At 39.8% G+C, this 14,917-nt stretch overlaps 1 protein-coding gene across 3 annotated transcripts in view; it reads left to right on the top strand.

Moving 5' to 3' along the window:
- The first annotated feature begins 222 nt into the window (after positions 1-222).
- ebf1b (EBF transcription factor 1b) overlaps positions 223-14,917 on the top strand; it is a 137,873-nt gene continuing 123,178 nt past the window's right edge. For all 3 annotated transcript variants that reach the window (XM_056262239.1, XM_056262240.1, XM_056262238.1), the window contains exons 1-5: positions 223-842; positions 1,355-1,511; positions 2,355-2,418; positions 3,705-3,760; positions 14,652-14,725. In XM_056262239.1, coding sequence (XP_056118214.1) covers positions 709-842; positions 1,355-1,511; positions 2,355-2,418; positions 3,705-3,760; positions 14,652-14,725 — 485 coding nt within the window. In that variant the 5' untranslated portion in view covers positions 223-708. The remainder of the gene's footprint in view (positions 843-1,354; positions 1,512-2,354; positions 2,419-3,704; positions 3,761-14,651; positions 14,726-14,917) is intronic.

The raw sequence follows: 14,917 nt of genomic DNA, 5'->3' as shown, positions 1-14,917 counted from the left end.
GGCAATTACAGCATCAAGAAGAAGATAACTATCGATCGATACAGGGCCGTTTTGCGCGAGGTTTGTAGCGTCTAGCTCCAATCAGCTTCTTTTGAATGCTTTAGTAATACCATCTGACAAACTGATGGAGTGGGTGGAGGAGAGAGAGAGAGAGAGAGAGAGAGAGAGAGAGAGAGAGAGAGAGAGAGAGAGAGAGAGACCGCCTCTCCCGGTCCCTCCTTCAAGCCTCTGGGCTCCTGCGCTCGTGTTTAGTTTCCTCTCATATAGTCAAAGGAAGGATTGATTCCTTTGGGAAGAGACACAAATCACTTCAATTTGATCAGGAGGGCTAAGGATACAGCCTGCTCTTGATTTACCCACTTTTTTGTTGTTGGTGTTGTTTCCCGACAAAAGAAACATCCGAAAAAGAAGACAAGAGGAGAAAAGTTGTTAGGTCATGATGACACTTGATATGAGATCTGCTTGATCGCACCAGGAAACGAAATCATCACCATCACAGAAAAGGCTTCTTTGCTTTTTGTCTCCACTTTGCGTCTTGGTGACACCGGGATCTGTCCTGGTTTCCAAACTCCTTCCCATCTGAGCGCTCTCTCTCTCGCGCGCGCGCGCACTCTCTTTCTCTCTCTCTCTCTCTCTCTCTCTTACGCACGAGAGGTGGGCACCTGAGAACACTACCAACTGGAAGACAGTGTTAGAGATCCCGGTTTCATGTTTGGGATTCAGGAGAGCATCCAAAGGAGTGGGAGTATTTTGAAAGAGGAGCCCATCGGAGCCGGCATGAACGCAGTCCGAACATGGATGCAAGGCGCCGGGGTGCTGGATGCGAACACGGCCGCGCAGAGGTAAGAGACCCCCGGGGCTGTGCGCCTGCACCTCCCGCGGAGCGAGCGTGGACTGATCGGGCTGCTGCTGCTGCTGCTGCTGCTGGCGCTTGTTTTGGGGGAACCCGATCCGGATTGTGGAGGATTAAGCCTTTCATTCGCTTTGCTTTGTCGTTTAGTGAGCTTTGATGAGTTCATTTGGAGGCAAAGTTTGGGTACTTTGCCAAAGCTCACCTCCTTTTGCATGCAGTCACATCTGGAGGTCTTAAAACCACTGGATTGAACTTGATGGAGAAAAGAGTAATAATAGCAATAATAATAATTAATAAATAATAGTAAAAAATAAAATAATAATAATAATAAAGTTAAGATTTAGCTTTCACGCGTATTATTGTATAGGTATTTTTAACTCACTCAAACTTAATCATTGGATTATGAATTAAGCACCCATTTTATTTCAATGACACATCCACTCTGATATCTAAAGGATGTTTTTTTTTTAACACGGGCCTTTCTGCGTGTCTTCCCCGCAGTGGAGTGGGACTGGCCCGGGCGCACTTCGAGAAACAACCGCCATCAAACCTTCGGAAATCCAACTTCTTCCACTTCGTGTTAGCCCTTTATGACCGACAAGGACAGCCGGTGGAAATTGAGAGAACCTCTTTTGTCGGATTTGTGGAAAAAGAGAAGGTGAGTTAAAAAAAAAAAAAAAAACTGATTTTCAGCACCACGCTGTCAGCGGAGCACTTAATACGAGCCATATATTTTATTTTCAAGGTGCAAGAGATTTATATTGTGGGAAAGTAAACAGCAAACTCATGGTAAAATGTATAGTAAGTATAGTAAAGTATAGTAAAATAATAAATGTAGCCTATTAATATCGCCTATTAAATAGCCTATTATTTGCGATAAATAGGCCTATAATCCAAAAAATATTGCGATATTAACAGGATTAAAAACATTTTAGCAGCTAAACCGGATAGTTATTTAAATTGTATAATTGTGTAATATGATCAATGCTAATAATTATTAATATATTTTAATTTAAGATGAATGGTTAAATCCGCAATTCTTGCATGTCTAAGTAAAATTAAGTCTATTGACAGTTTGCATGCCTTATTCAGTAACCTATGTTGTTTTTTACAGCTACCTTAAAATAATTGTGAAATCCTTTTAGCAGAACTAAATTGACATATTTATAAAAATCTATCGTATATGGATATACATGCACGTGCATAAGACAATTTTGTATAATGTAATAGCCTATCAGTATAAACTTATATAGCTACTTATAAACTATAATAGGCTACTTTATAATATAACATAACAGACTTCAGCTGTGAATAGGCTCAATTAATTTGACCTAATGCATTAAATAAAATGTATTTATGAGACATTCAGTTCATAGCCTATACGCTAAGATTCTAATTTTGTTGAGTCCAAACAACTGAATTTGTAAGCGCAGTAACATTCCTCACATTACTATGTAGTGTATTATTTTGAGACCTGTTGTAATATTATTTTCATACCCAGGAGACTACAGGAGAAAAGACAAACAATGGCATACATTACAGACTGCAACTTCTCTACAGCAACGGTAAGACATGCTCACGTTCGCGCGCGAGGCTCGAGTTTGCGCACATTCATTGATCGTGATCTGCGATTCATTGCACTAAAATAGCACCAGCAGCAGGTGCTGTCATTAGAGATCTCCATTTGACGAAGATTGGCAGTGATTTAAATCAATGATTCACCCGATCAAGCCCGTTCCTGTCTGAACAATTAAACGCAATCATTAACACGAACTCATTCTCAGTTACTTTCTTCAAATCAAACCACCACTTTCCCCAATGCATCCGATTTATTTGAAAGCATTAATAATTCATTCAAGGTTTAAATCAATTAGAAACCTATTTCCGACCACGCCATATTAATTGTTAATGTGCTTTTTCTTCGAGTGAGTGTGAATTGATCATGTTCATTAGTGTGTAATCTGACAGCCTGTCTATCATTTGTCATCTGGTCAGTTTCTAAATAAACCATGCTGTTAGTTCTGCCACCTCTCAAGCAAATTGCTTTTTAAATTTTTTTTTTTACATCATCTTTGCTTCATCACAATCACTTCTGTCATTTTTGAGTTTGGATTTTGTTCAATCGAAGTGGTTGAAAAGCAATGAACTCGTGACAAGCTGTGACTTTGGCACAATTTAGAATTAAACTTACAGTGTATTAATTTTTATTATTATTATTTTTATTGAACCATGCATTGTGTGTTTTCAGAAAAACTTATTTAACCATTTAAATTAGTAGGCCTATATATAGTACCATTTAATGTAATTAACTTTTTTTATGAAACAAACTATAAATGAACATGTATGGCATAATTTTTCCATCACAAAAGGACTTCTGTAAAAAAAAGTTACTTTAGTAACACACATCTTTCTTATTATAGCAATTGAAAATATTTTGTTTTAAAAACATGCACTAAAACGTTATTGGTTTTATGTGTTGCTAATCTATGCCAATAAATGTGCTTGTGTTATTTCAAGAATGCATTATATGTGGTGTATATACAGTGTAATATCTATTACATTGTAATAGCGTTTTATAGATAATGAGCTTACACTGTATTTTAAGGTGTCATTGTTACAGTGTAATTATATAAGTACTGAGTAATATTAATTAACAACATGTATAGGGTTAGGGTTTGGTTGAGGGTTAGTTGCATGTAATTATGCATAATTTAGTGTTAATACTAAGTACATGTTACATATGTTACAAGGACACTGTAAAATAAAGTGTTACCGATAATGATTGGGAATGTGTTTTTTTGGAAAATGTAATGAAAAGCACATGCTGACGTCACGTTTCTGTGTGTTCCAGGCATCAGAACAGAGCAGGATTTTTATGTAAGACTAATTGACTCCATGACTAAACAGGTAAGGGTTCATCTCGTCCCGTACAGCACCATCTGCGCATGTCACCAGAGGCTAATTCATACATGTTGGGGCATCAGGACATGCTAAAGGTCGAACTGTTTGTGCCCCGCACAGATGAATCTCACAGCGTAGTGTACGTGCATGCGCATCTCCCAGGGGCAGTATCACATTTTTACATGCCCATATAGTGAGAACAGCATCATGTGGCCTCTTTTGGACTTTTTTTTCTTTTCGGTTGGAAGTTTGTTTAGTGTTTAACTGTGAGCGTTAGTGTGTATTTTTAGGGGAGCCTTGTTTGCTTTGGATTTTTCTTGTCAGTTTGCAGCCCCCTTGTTTTCCCTTTTCAACCCCCAATGCAAAAAGTACACTAACAAGTACACTATGAATGTTTTTTTAATTTTATTTTAATATTTAAAAAAATTGTTATACATATATTAAGGGAACATTCCTTCCAAACATTATGGGAACATTGCTTTTGAATGTTCTCTAAACATTCTGAAACAAGAAGTGACATTTAAAAAATGTCAGACGAACATCCAACAAACGTTTTAGAAAAAAAGACATCCCATCAACAATGTATAAATGATATTTTTATGCTATAGCGTTTTGAGATAACTTTGAAAAAAAAAAAAAAACGTTCCGTTAAAGGGATAGTTCACCGAAAATGAACATTTTGTCATCATTTACTCAGCCTCGTCACTGTAATAAAGAAGTTGCTGCCTTTTATGAAGTACAATCAACTTTTCGACTTAAATTACTTTGAACTGACTTAAAAAAAATGAGTTGAATCTTGTATAACTTATAAAAAAAGGTTATTTTGATGAGTTAAAGCAATGTGAAACCATATGTTTTCATAACTTATTGCTCATATAATGTTTTTACAGTGATGTTATTCCAAACCTGTATGAGTTTTTATTTTTCTACTGTTGAACACAAAAGAAGATATTTTGAAGAATGTTGGTAGCCAGACAGTTGACGGCACCCATTGACTTCTATAGTAGGAAAAAAAAAAAAATACTATGGAAGTCAATGGGGTCCATCAACTGTCTGGCTACCAACATTCTTCAAAATATCTTCTTTTTAGTCCAACAGTAGAAAGAAACTCATACAGGTTTAGAACAACATAAGGGCGAGTTAATGATGACATAATTTTCATTTTTTGGGTGAACTATCCCTTTAACATTACTGTAATAATGTTGGTTCATAACTTTGAGAGAACCTTGCCAGAACGTCAGCCAAAGTTCTGAGAACGTACCCTGTTATCTGGGTACATATCCATTCCTCGTAGCCTTTTTCGTGTACATGTTTGTGTTGCCCGTTGGTGTGTTTCAGATGTCATGCTCGGCTGCCTCCTTCTGAACTCTGGGTTGTTTCATTTCTAGTATGCGCAACATGGCAGATCTACATTATTAGTGTTGCCTGTTTCCTGTTTCCTGTTTGATTCTATCTGTCACCGAAGACATGTGTGGCCCTGAGCTAGCGTCTGGATGGTTTATGAATAAGAGAACCAAAATGCGGACCCTGGATCACCCGTAATTAGCGTGTCATGGGAATTAGCGATTAGCTTTTGTGAAAGAGCGTCTATTAAACCTCTCCCTGTTTATTAGCCGCCTGCTGCAAACTGAGAAAGGCTCCACGCTAGGCTCTTTTACACTTCGCTAGCGGCCGCTAACTTACCTGCGGGCGGCAGCTCTCTCTCCCTCCCGCCTGAGTTGCGTTGTGGGGAACATCAAAGCGCATTAAACCCCAGTAGCTGCTACTTTGACAGCACTAGTCTGGCAGTAGGAAGAAGAGCTGTTGTTTCTTAACTATCTGCTTTGCTGCACTTCGTGGGAGGACATGGCACTTTTGAGCGAAGTGTCGCTAGAGCGCTGTTTATCAGTGTCAAGTTAAAAAATAATCACCCAGACGCCTCGGCTTCCCCCTCACACATCTTTTGTAGTTGTTTGCCGGCAGTTTTCATGTCAGTCTTCTCGGAATATATTTAGCACTTGTATTCATTATTTTTTTTTGTGTGCATGTGTAATAGAAGTCACAAGGAATGAGATTGCGATCCCCTTTTGCTGCTTGTATTGTGTGCGAGAAACTTTCAGATGTGAAGACAACCTATGGTTAAATCACTCACTAAAGGGATCCGCTTAGAACTACACTTAAAGATTGGGGGAACATGTGTAACGGCAGTCGGAGGATATCAAATCTCATTCTCCGCCGCAGACGCGCAACAACAAGACAGCTAGTTACCTTGTAACAGCTCAGAAATCACCGTTGCGAGTGATATATTTACAGCGCGCACAGTTCGGTCGGCATGTGTCTTTGATTTCCTCAGGTGAATGAGAGAGAGAGAGAGAGAGAGAGAGAGAGAGAGAGAGGGATCAGATGTGGTTTCGCTCAGGGGCAGTCAGACCTGTTGAGATGGTGAAATGAGACCTGGATACTGGCTGACCACAGGACAGCTACAGGTGTCTCGGCCCATGTTGTGGCTCGGGCTTAAAACAAGCTTTCAGTTTGAAGAGTGTGCACTCTTGAGAAGGGAGTGCAGATGATACTATGCCTATTACTGGTTATTGGGTTACAGACGACCTGAGTCATTTTTTGCGATGCTCTATATCCCCATCAGCCGTCTAAAATCACTGCGAGTTATTAGGTTGTGGAGTGAGTTGAGGTGCGGGAATTTCTGTATAATTTTGCAGGCAAAAAAAAAAAAAAGAGTCCATTTTCAATAGTGTAGTGATGCATGAAGCACAGCTCACACAGAAGTCACTGTCAAACCAATCAGTTTTCTGTTGGATGAATCCGCATGAGCAACTTGAACCTGTTGGGGAAATTACTGCCTGCGGAAATGTGACTGCAGCTTGATTCCAATTTGTTAGCAAGACTATTACTTTCTAAGTGACTGTGGGAACAAATGCTAATCACAGAGGCTGCTAAAGTCTTGCACGACTGAAACACTTACAGGCGACCACTCTGTTTATGTTACGGTGGCAAAAACAGCAAAAACAGCTTTAGCTTGGACTGTAATTAGTGTCCAGATTTGCTGTTAGTGCTCTCAGAGCGGTTGCAGAGCTTATTATTCTGTGGCGAGACTGATTTACTGTTGCAACTGCTCAAGACGCTTGTTATTTTGGTAGTTCCTGTCACAGTCAAATTATTAGATTCAGGAGATATGGTAAACATCTCAGAGTTATAGATTTCAGACTATATTGCTAATTTACTGCATTTGTTGTTGTAGCAGTGGCCTAGCGGTTAGCATACGTGCTCTGACTCTCACATGTTGAGCATTTCTGTTTTTATGCAGGGTTTTTTTTTTATGCCACAGATGCCGCTGATAGAGTTTATTTATCCTGGAATAGTTGAGTTTAGGGAGTCAAGGGAAGAATACTCCACAGATTTTAGCATGCTAATTTAAAAACAATAACATGCATTATACTGCAGGAATTTTCCCTCCAAACCAGTTAAGCGCAAACCCAGATTCCGCAGCTGTCATTGGTCACCTCAGTTCAGAAACATCGTGAATGGTTCAGATCGTGACAAACAGTTTTGCTTTCTATCAGGATGTGCTACCAACACTACTAAGTTTAGGGTGTAGGTTGGGGTTAGGGTTAGGGTTAGAATTGGTCAGCTTATATGTTTTAGTTTCGGGTAGTTGCACTTTACCTGGTTTTAGGGGAGAAAATCACTCTGTTATACTGGGTTTGTTGCTCATAATGGGATGCAAAAGTGAGAATCAGGGATGTGTGGGGCTCTTAGGTGTGTTTGACAGTTAAATCTGTGATCAGCAGCTTCAGCACCAACACATCGCGCTGAGACATCATAGCGCAGAAAAGGCAGACCTCCCACGTTCCTCCCTCATCTATCCTTTTTTTCCTTTTCCTTTTCCTCTCTCATTACCTCCTGGGTTGTTTATGTTTTTAATATGCCGTAAGAGATGTTAGCTGTTTTGCTTGAGCTAACTTGAGCTAAACTTAGCGACTGAATTAGACCACGCCCCCTTTCCAAAACCGCGCCCTTCAAAGGCATGTTAGCAGACATGTATTGGGATTGGCTTGACAATTACTTTTACGTTTTATGTACACTCTTAGAAAAAGAAATGTTCCATTGTTGAACCTTTATTTTTTAAGTGCGTAGCTTTTTGCTTGCTCAATCCTTACTCTGTTTTTATAACTCTTTTAACCCGTCTACTCTCCAACTCTCTTCTTTCCGGCCTTGTTTTATTCCCTCGTCTCCTGCTCAAACTCTTGCACTGTCTAGAAGTCTCTCAGATGTCTGTTAGCGGTCTCTAGAAACCCTTCGTCTATTATCCTGTCTGTCTGCCTGCCCAACACTTGCTCTCTCTCTTCCTCTTCTCTTGTTTCTCAGGCTTTATGTCTGAACAGCTGATCAGGGGTGGGGTGGGATACTTATTCGTGAATGCGAACGCTTCTGTGTGTGTGGGAGAACAAAGAGTGAAATCACTGCCAAGACAGCACCTCTTTAAAGGTAGCGCAGTGGCCTGGGAAAAAAAGGCAGCCGTGTTCTTAATGGCATGCTAACAGATGATGCCAACTGTGTAGGAAGTAGGTTTCCATGTATTTATAGCGTCTTGTTTACTTGCCTTCGATTTCAGGCGTCACATCAAAGCCGTTGAGGAAAACGCTGGATGAAATATGAAAAGTGTGCTTGGCGAGATGAAATATGTATTACAAGGCATATGAACGTTGAATGCTTATTAATGTGCCCTTCTCGCACTTTGGCAAGCAGTTAAAAACGCCCTAAATATCACGCTTGTAACATTAACATAGGGTAATTTTTAACACGGCACCTTTGCACATTCGGCGTTCTTTCTAAATCAAAATGAAACTATTTCCTGCGTTTATCACAGCACTTCCTGTACTTTGATCTTAATAAAAGCAGCCAAGGCGTTTTAAAGTTATCAAGATGGCACACTTTAAGAGTATACAAAGACTAATTAATCTTTATACGAGTCATTTCCATTTGTATGACTAGAGGAATTTGTGACACTATAGGCAAAGCCATTGTTTTTGCACGCACTGGTCTATTTTAAGATTTTAGACTGTTTTGCTTCCATAACATGTCTTCATTAAGACTAGTGTAAAGAAAAATACACATTTAAGTATTTGTATTTGATCTATTTGCATCTATAGATTTCAGTTACACTACATACTTTTGAAGGCTTGTTTCCTCAAAATAATTGTTTTCCTCCTGCACTAAGTCTGAAATCTCCACTTAAAGGCGCTGTATGTAATTTTTTTGACACCATAATATGTTTGCAGAGATTTAGGAAACATGCTTGCTTCTCTGAAAAACACTTCTACACCCAGTTATTCTACTTTGAAATTAAGTGCGTTCCGTGTTTCGGTCTCTATGATCCCGCCCGCTGCCAATTTACCCAATAGTATTTCGACACCCGGGTTGCCATTTGGTGGAAAACACAGCGTATTGCAGCCATGGAAGCCAGCAAACAAACTAGGTCAGTGATCGCAAATTCTGCCTGACCTAAAAAGCCTCAGCATCCATCTAAAAAGCTCTATGATCAGTGACATATTCAAATGCAGATAAATCCACTCATCAGTGTAAGACTCGTCACTTTCCACTGTCCTTTGTGCTCATTCCTGTTGTGTGTCCTCAATCTGGCATGTGCGTTGAGACCGAGGAGAAGGGGGCGGGAGAAAAAAACAATATTTTAAATTTGGACTGCAGTACCCATTTTAATCACTAGCTGTCATTCTTACAGACTGCACCTTTAAGTCTAAAAGAATTCTGAACCTGACTATATCAATGTTCAATTTTCTGTTCTAAAATGTATGCAAATCAGTGCATATTTAATTAGATAATGGATCATTTGCAAATTTAAACATAACATTTGAGAAAACATGTAATACAAAACAGTTCCGTTATGACAAATCTCGGATTGTTTGGCATGGTAATGGATATGACAATGTTGATATATTTGGTCTTGGTGGAATAGATCTGCTGCGCTGCTGCTGTTATTGCTGATGCTGTTGGTTATTGAGCAGCTGCAGAGAAAGTACAGGACTTGCTACTGCCAATACATACATAACACACGGTTGTGAACATGTAAGACATGCTGCTGCTGCATAATGTTGCATACATGAATTACCCAAAGCAGATCTATACAGGTGGAGCTGGGGAAGGTGGAGGGTTTCTTAAAGCAATGCAACTGCTACAGCAAATGCTGACCAAGTATTTGAAGGTTGAGCAGCGAGCTCATTGGCTACTGATACATCAGCTGTGCCCTCTAGAGAAAGACGTGATTGTGGTTTTTTTTTAAAAAGAAGCTTTTTAAGAAGCCAACATGATTGGCTATTTAAATTCCCTATTATGAAAAAACAGGACATTATGTGAGAAAGAACGTGACGTCTATGCGACGGCACTGCAGCTGACGACATGAAGTTTGATAACACCAAAAAACCTGCCTCCAGCACAACACAGACTCCAACACAAACTCCACATAAATATAAAAAACAAAACAAAACAAAAATGTATCTGCTGAAGCTCGTCAGGCCAAACGTGAATCGGATCGACTTAGGACGAAAACACGGATCAACATCGGCAGAGCGTCTGAATTATGGAGAGACCTCCGCTATTTTTATTGTGATAAATTTTTCAGATATGCAGAAATAAATAATGGTAATCTGTAATGAAATAGCAAGGTAAACTACAACATACATGAGACATGAAATGAATACAAAAGACTGTTCCAGGATAACAAAAGTAGGTGCTTTAGGATGTAACTTTTATTTTATGTACTAGATCTACTGTCTAACGTCACTCATCCCACTACTATCATATTGTGTATACACATTTCCAGACACGTTCAGTACAGTAATGTTACTTCCTACGATCTTACTGTTACACTGAAATTGTTCAGTCTAGTTCAGTCTATCTGATTGTGAAAGATACACGAATAGTTAGTGAATAAGACCACATGCCGGCTAAATGCAGTCAATGTAACGTTATCATGGAGCGAGCATGGAGCATTAGTTCAACGTCAAGCTGATAAAAGTAGCCTGTTATTGTAACATTGCAGTGGGAGTTTACATGAGTTTCCAGCATGTTGTGTGATGCTTTCTCCGGTGTGTTGAAAGTCTCAGTGTGGCCGGTACCATGAGAGCTCGCTCTTGTGTTCGAGGACGCGCAAGAGCACGAGTGCTCTTGTAAAAATTGGTTGCAATCTGAAACTTCACCGATAGAGGCCGCTAAAAAATACATATAGCAACTTTAAATAGTAAAAAGTAGGAATGCGCATTAAGAAAGCAAAAAGGGTAAATTGAGTACATGGTGACTTTATTGGCTGGATATAACCCAAATTATATTTGATATCATATCATGAATATCACATTATGCTATTAAGGCACTACGGCAAGTGGAAGAACACTGCTGTTCCTGAGCACACCTCAGCCGGATTGGGCTAAGATTGATTTGATGTTTATAGTTAGAAATTTGAAGCAGGGCTTTGGACTATAGCAGACAGTGATGCATGCTGTGTACTTCTAGAAGACCTTGGCCCCCATTCCCTCAAAGTGAAAGAAAACCATCTGAACAAATGCTCCGAGCTTGCCAAATCCAGCACTGGCTGTAACAATATCGCTCTCAGTGCCTTTGTATAATGTAAAGTACATCTGAAAGACATCAAACAATGAGCCAATGTATCGTCTATCTCTGGATATTTCTTCTGTCAAATTACCCTTTTCTTGGTATATAACTTTGCTCCCGTGTTTTTTTTCTTCTTTTTTTTCAGTTAAGGTCAATGTGACAAATTTTTTTTGATGCTGGACAGGCTTGCTGAATTACACCTCCGTTACATGGCAGAGAGTAATGACTGTGCGTAACGGGACAGATTTGCTGCCAGTCGGTATGCCCACGAACGAGATCCCAGAATCTTAGCAAGGTGACACGCTTGGCGAAGTCAAACGCGGCACTGTTCGGAATGGCATACCATGTCCAACACGAGGCTTTGCCAGCCTGGCAGTGCTGTGTTTTGTGTTAAGGAGGGGTGAGAGCAAAGCCGAGAAAATTTGAGAGAAAAATGGGGGGCCGTACCAGATGGTGCACCGTGCTCCAGTCTGGCATCCCAACTGCTCTCTCGCACCCACCTCCTCCAGCCTCCTGCCTCCCCCTACCGCCCCTGTGCCACACGCCACTGATGGTTTGGCACATCATATGCTAGCGGAGGTAGTTTGCCAGTGAACGCATAGGCACTTCACATTTTTACCCATGAGTGAGAGAATCAAAAATGAAAGAAAAAGATCAGTGAGTGAATTGAAGAGATTTGCTCGTTGGTTCATCTAAACTGTGGATGTCAAGTCACAAACATAAAACAAGACAAAAAACATATCAACAAACAAACAAATAAATAAGAATGAACAAAACAAGTACTATGTTTGGAGATTATGCTGATTTACAGTAGGGCCTACTGAAGTAGCCTACATAAAAGACAGACATCACTGAATGTAGCACAATTGTAATTCAGGAAATGAGTCCGATCTTAATTCTCTATCTGCTTTAAGACTGGTTCGTTGAGTTTAGTTCTTTTTATTTGAGCGAATCGTTAAATGAACCGCCCTGAGCCATTTGCTCTTGTATTGAGGTAACCGTAGCCTACTCTGATCGAAACGTATGTTTGCATTTCACGAGGAACCAACTCAGAGTCGTTTGCGCGGGTGATCGGATCGACTTTGTTGCGGTGCATGTTTTTGAATCACTTAAAGGAAAAGGCTCTTAAGAGTTGTGAATCGGGTTGTACTTGTCGCACCGTATGCTTTGCTACAATAAAAATAAGACATGTTTGCTCGTGAACCGAAATACATGAGTCACGCTGCCTGCATGCTTAACTCACTAAAAACAGTCCGTGAGAGTCGTTTGTCAGAAATTGTCACGTTGTTTGCATGTTTACGTTCAAGTGTTTGAGGATAATTCAATTGAAAGACGCGTCTTTTTGCCGTTGGTTTGCATCTTTTTGTTGGTTTAAGGCGGGCATTCACTGCGATGTTCGTCCGATTTCGCAGCTCGATGATCGGACCGTATAGTGTGAGCACATAAATCCTGAGCTTTGGCTTTACATCGCATGCGATTTAGTCGTTCAGTGTGAGTAGGTAATGCTGCGTTCCAGGCAGGTTTTTGAGCACGTAAATCACGACTTCAAACCACAACTCACGACTTTGTAGCGTTCCAGGCCAGTCACGCCAAACTACCCGAGCGCAATATACATACTTATTTTTTCAGACACATAACATTGTAATACATAATCGTGTGTGTATATACATACTTATTGTTTCAGACACGTAACATTGTAATACATAATCTTGTGTGTATTATTATCATTATTATTATATTATTATTAATTTGACTGCAACGTTATATTGTCCTAAAGTGTATTCTCACTGTGTACCGCCTGCAGAAACACTGCATCCGTAGGGGCTGCCATTGTTGTTTTGTATGGTTTTGCGGGCTATGTGACGTCAGAACTCGTAACTGGGAGTACATCGATCTAGTACGAGTTCACGGGTGGGAAGTCACGGGTTTGACTGGCGTTCCAGTGCACTTTCACGGGTATAAGGTTGGAAAAACACGGGTTACAGGTTGCCTGGAACGCGGCATAACTTACCTTGCTGAAATCAAATCCCACAGTGTATGCCCGCCTTTACATTCAAGACTATAAATTCACGTTCACAACTCAGGTAAAATATGATTTCTTTTTCTATAGCGCTGGAAATTCAGAAGCTGACGTTCTCAGCATGTTCGATAACGTTCCTTTTCTCAAATGTATGAGCAAACGTTTGATAACATTCTCAAATCGTTAGCACACAAAAAAAAACGTTTGTACATTGTTCATGGAATGTCTTTCTGAAAACGCTTTTCTAAACATTACACTTACAGCTTGTTTCAGAACATTCAGAGAACATTCAAAAGCAACGGTCTCGTAATGTTTGCAAAAAGTTTAAATGGAACATTTCACTGTTTTCTCCAACATTCACCAAGATACAATTTTGTTTTTAAACTGGACGTTAAACTTCCACTAACAACATGTTCATAACTTAACGAGAATTTTTACCTTTTCAGAACATTTAGCCAGCTAACATATATTCTAAAAATGTTTTGTCCTCGCCATCTGAATTCTTTTCTTGTTAAATATCATGTACACACGCACCTGTATTATATAGCCTAAGTCAAATTGGTTGCGAAGACTTTTATTATTTTTGATAAATGTTTTCTCATGGATAGGAATCACTGTCACTGTTTTGATCTCTCCCGCTAGTTAGAATCTGAGCAACCAATCAATTATGTTCCTTATCATCTCCTCCACCTACAACAGGTGTTCTTCGGCTTGTTACCCATCCTTCAAACCGCTCTGAGCTGGTGCTATTGTACATCCCATCCTCTACCACATGTTACCCCAACCTCAGCCCCGTGCCCTGTAGAGAGAATAATTACCTGAGCTAGAAGTAAAACAATGAGCCCTTCTTATTGGAGCACCTTCATTTCTCACCTTCTCTTTTCCTTTACTTAATGAGCCAAAGTCCTGTGTGGAGCCAGAGCTCTGGACAGTCTGTCCTGAAATAGCCTATTGGAACAGCTTAGACGATTCCCCACGACACATGCTGATATTTATTAAATACGACCAGGCCAACATGCTTTAACGGCAGAATTACGCCTCCTCTCAGTGTGTTTCTCCAGTGAAATTGGCTTCTGTGACTGTGATTTTTTTTTTTTTTTGGAATGTTAGATGGTCAGAGTCAACTTCCTGTAACATATCTTTTGAAACAGCTTCATGTGCTTCATTTAATTTTGATTGCTTAAAAGATTCATTCTAGTGTTAAAAAAACCTTGTGTGAGTCCAAACTGACTTTTTTCTTCTTCTCTCTGTTCAAAGGCCATCATCTATGAAGGTCAAGATAAGAACCCGGAGATGTGCCGCGTTCTCCTGACTCATGAAATCATGTGCAGGTGAGACTTTTTCCATTACACTTTGTCCTAACCAGGTGCGATGCGCCACATTTCCAAATAATTTGTCCGTCCATGCTAAAAATGCTGCATGTCACAGTGCAATCGCAGTGAACTAGAACATATATGATATGTAAAAACCACATCAAATTGAATGACAAACATTTTCTTTTCTTAGTACTGACATTTCCTTTT

Source organism: Rhinichthys klamathensis, unplaced genomic scaffold (assembly GCF_029890125.1).
Source record: "Rhinichthys klamathensis goyatoka isolate OS25496 unplaced genomic scaffold, OSU_Roscu_1.1 h1tg000191l_1, whole genome shotgun sequence".
Classification (NCBI taxonomy): Eukaryota; Metazoa; Chordata; class Actinopteri; order Cypriniformes; family Leuciscidae; genus Rhinichthys; species Rhinichthys klamathensis.
The sequence above is the reverse complement of the archived record's forward strand: the minus strand, read 5'-3'. Positions and strand labels throughout refer to the sequence as shown.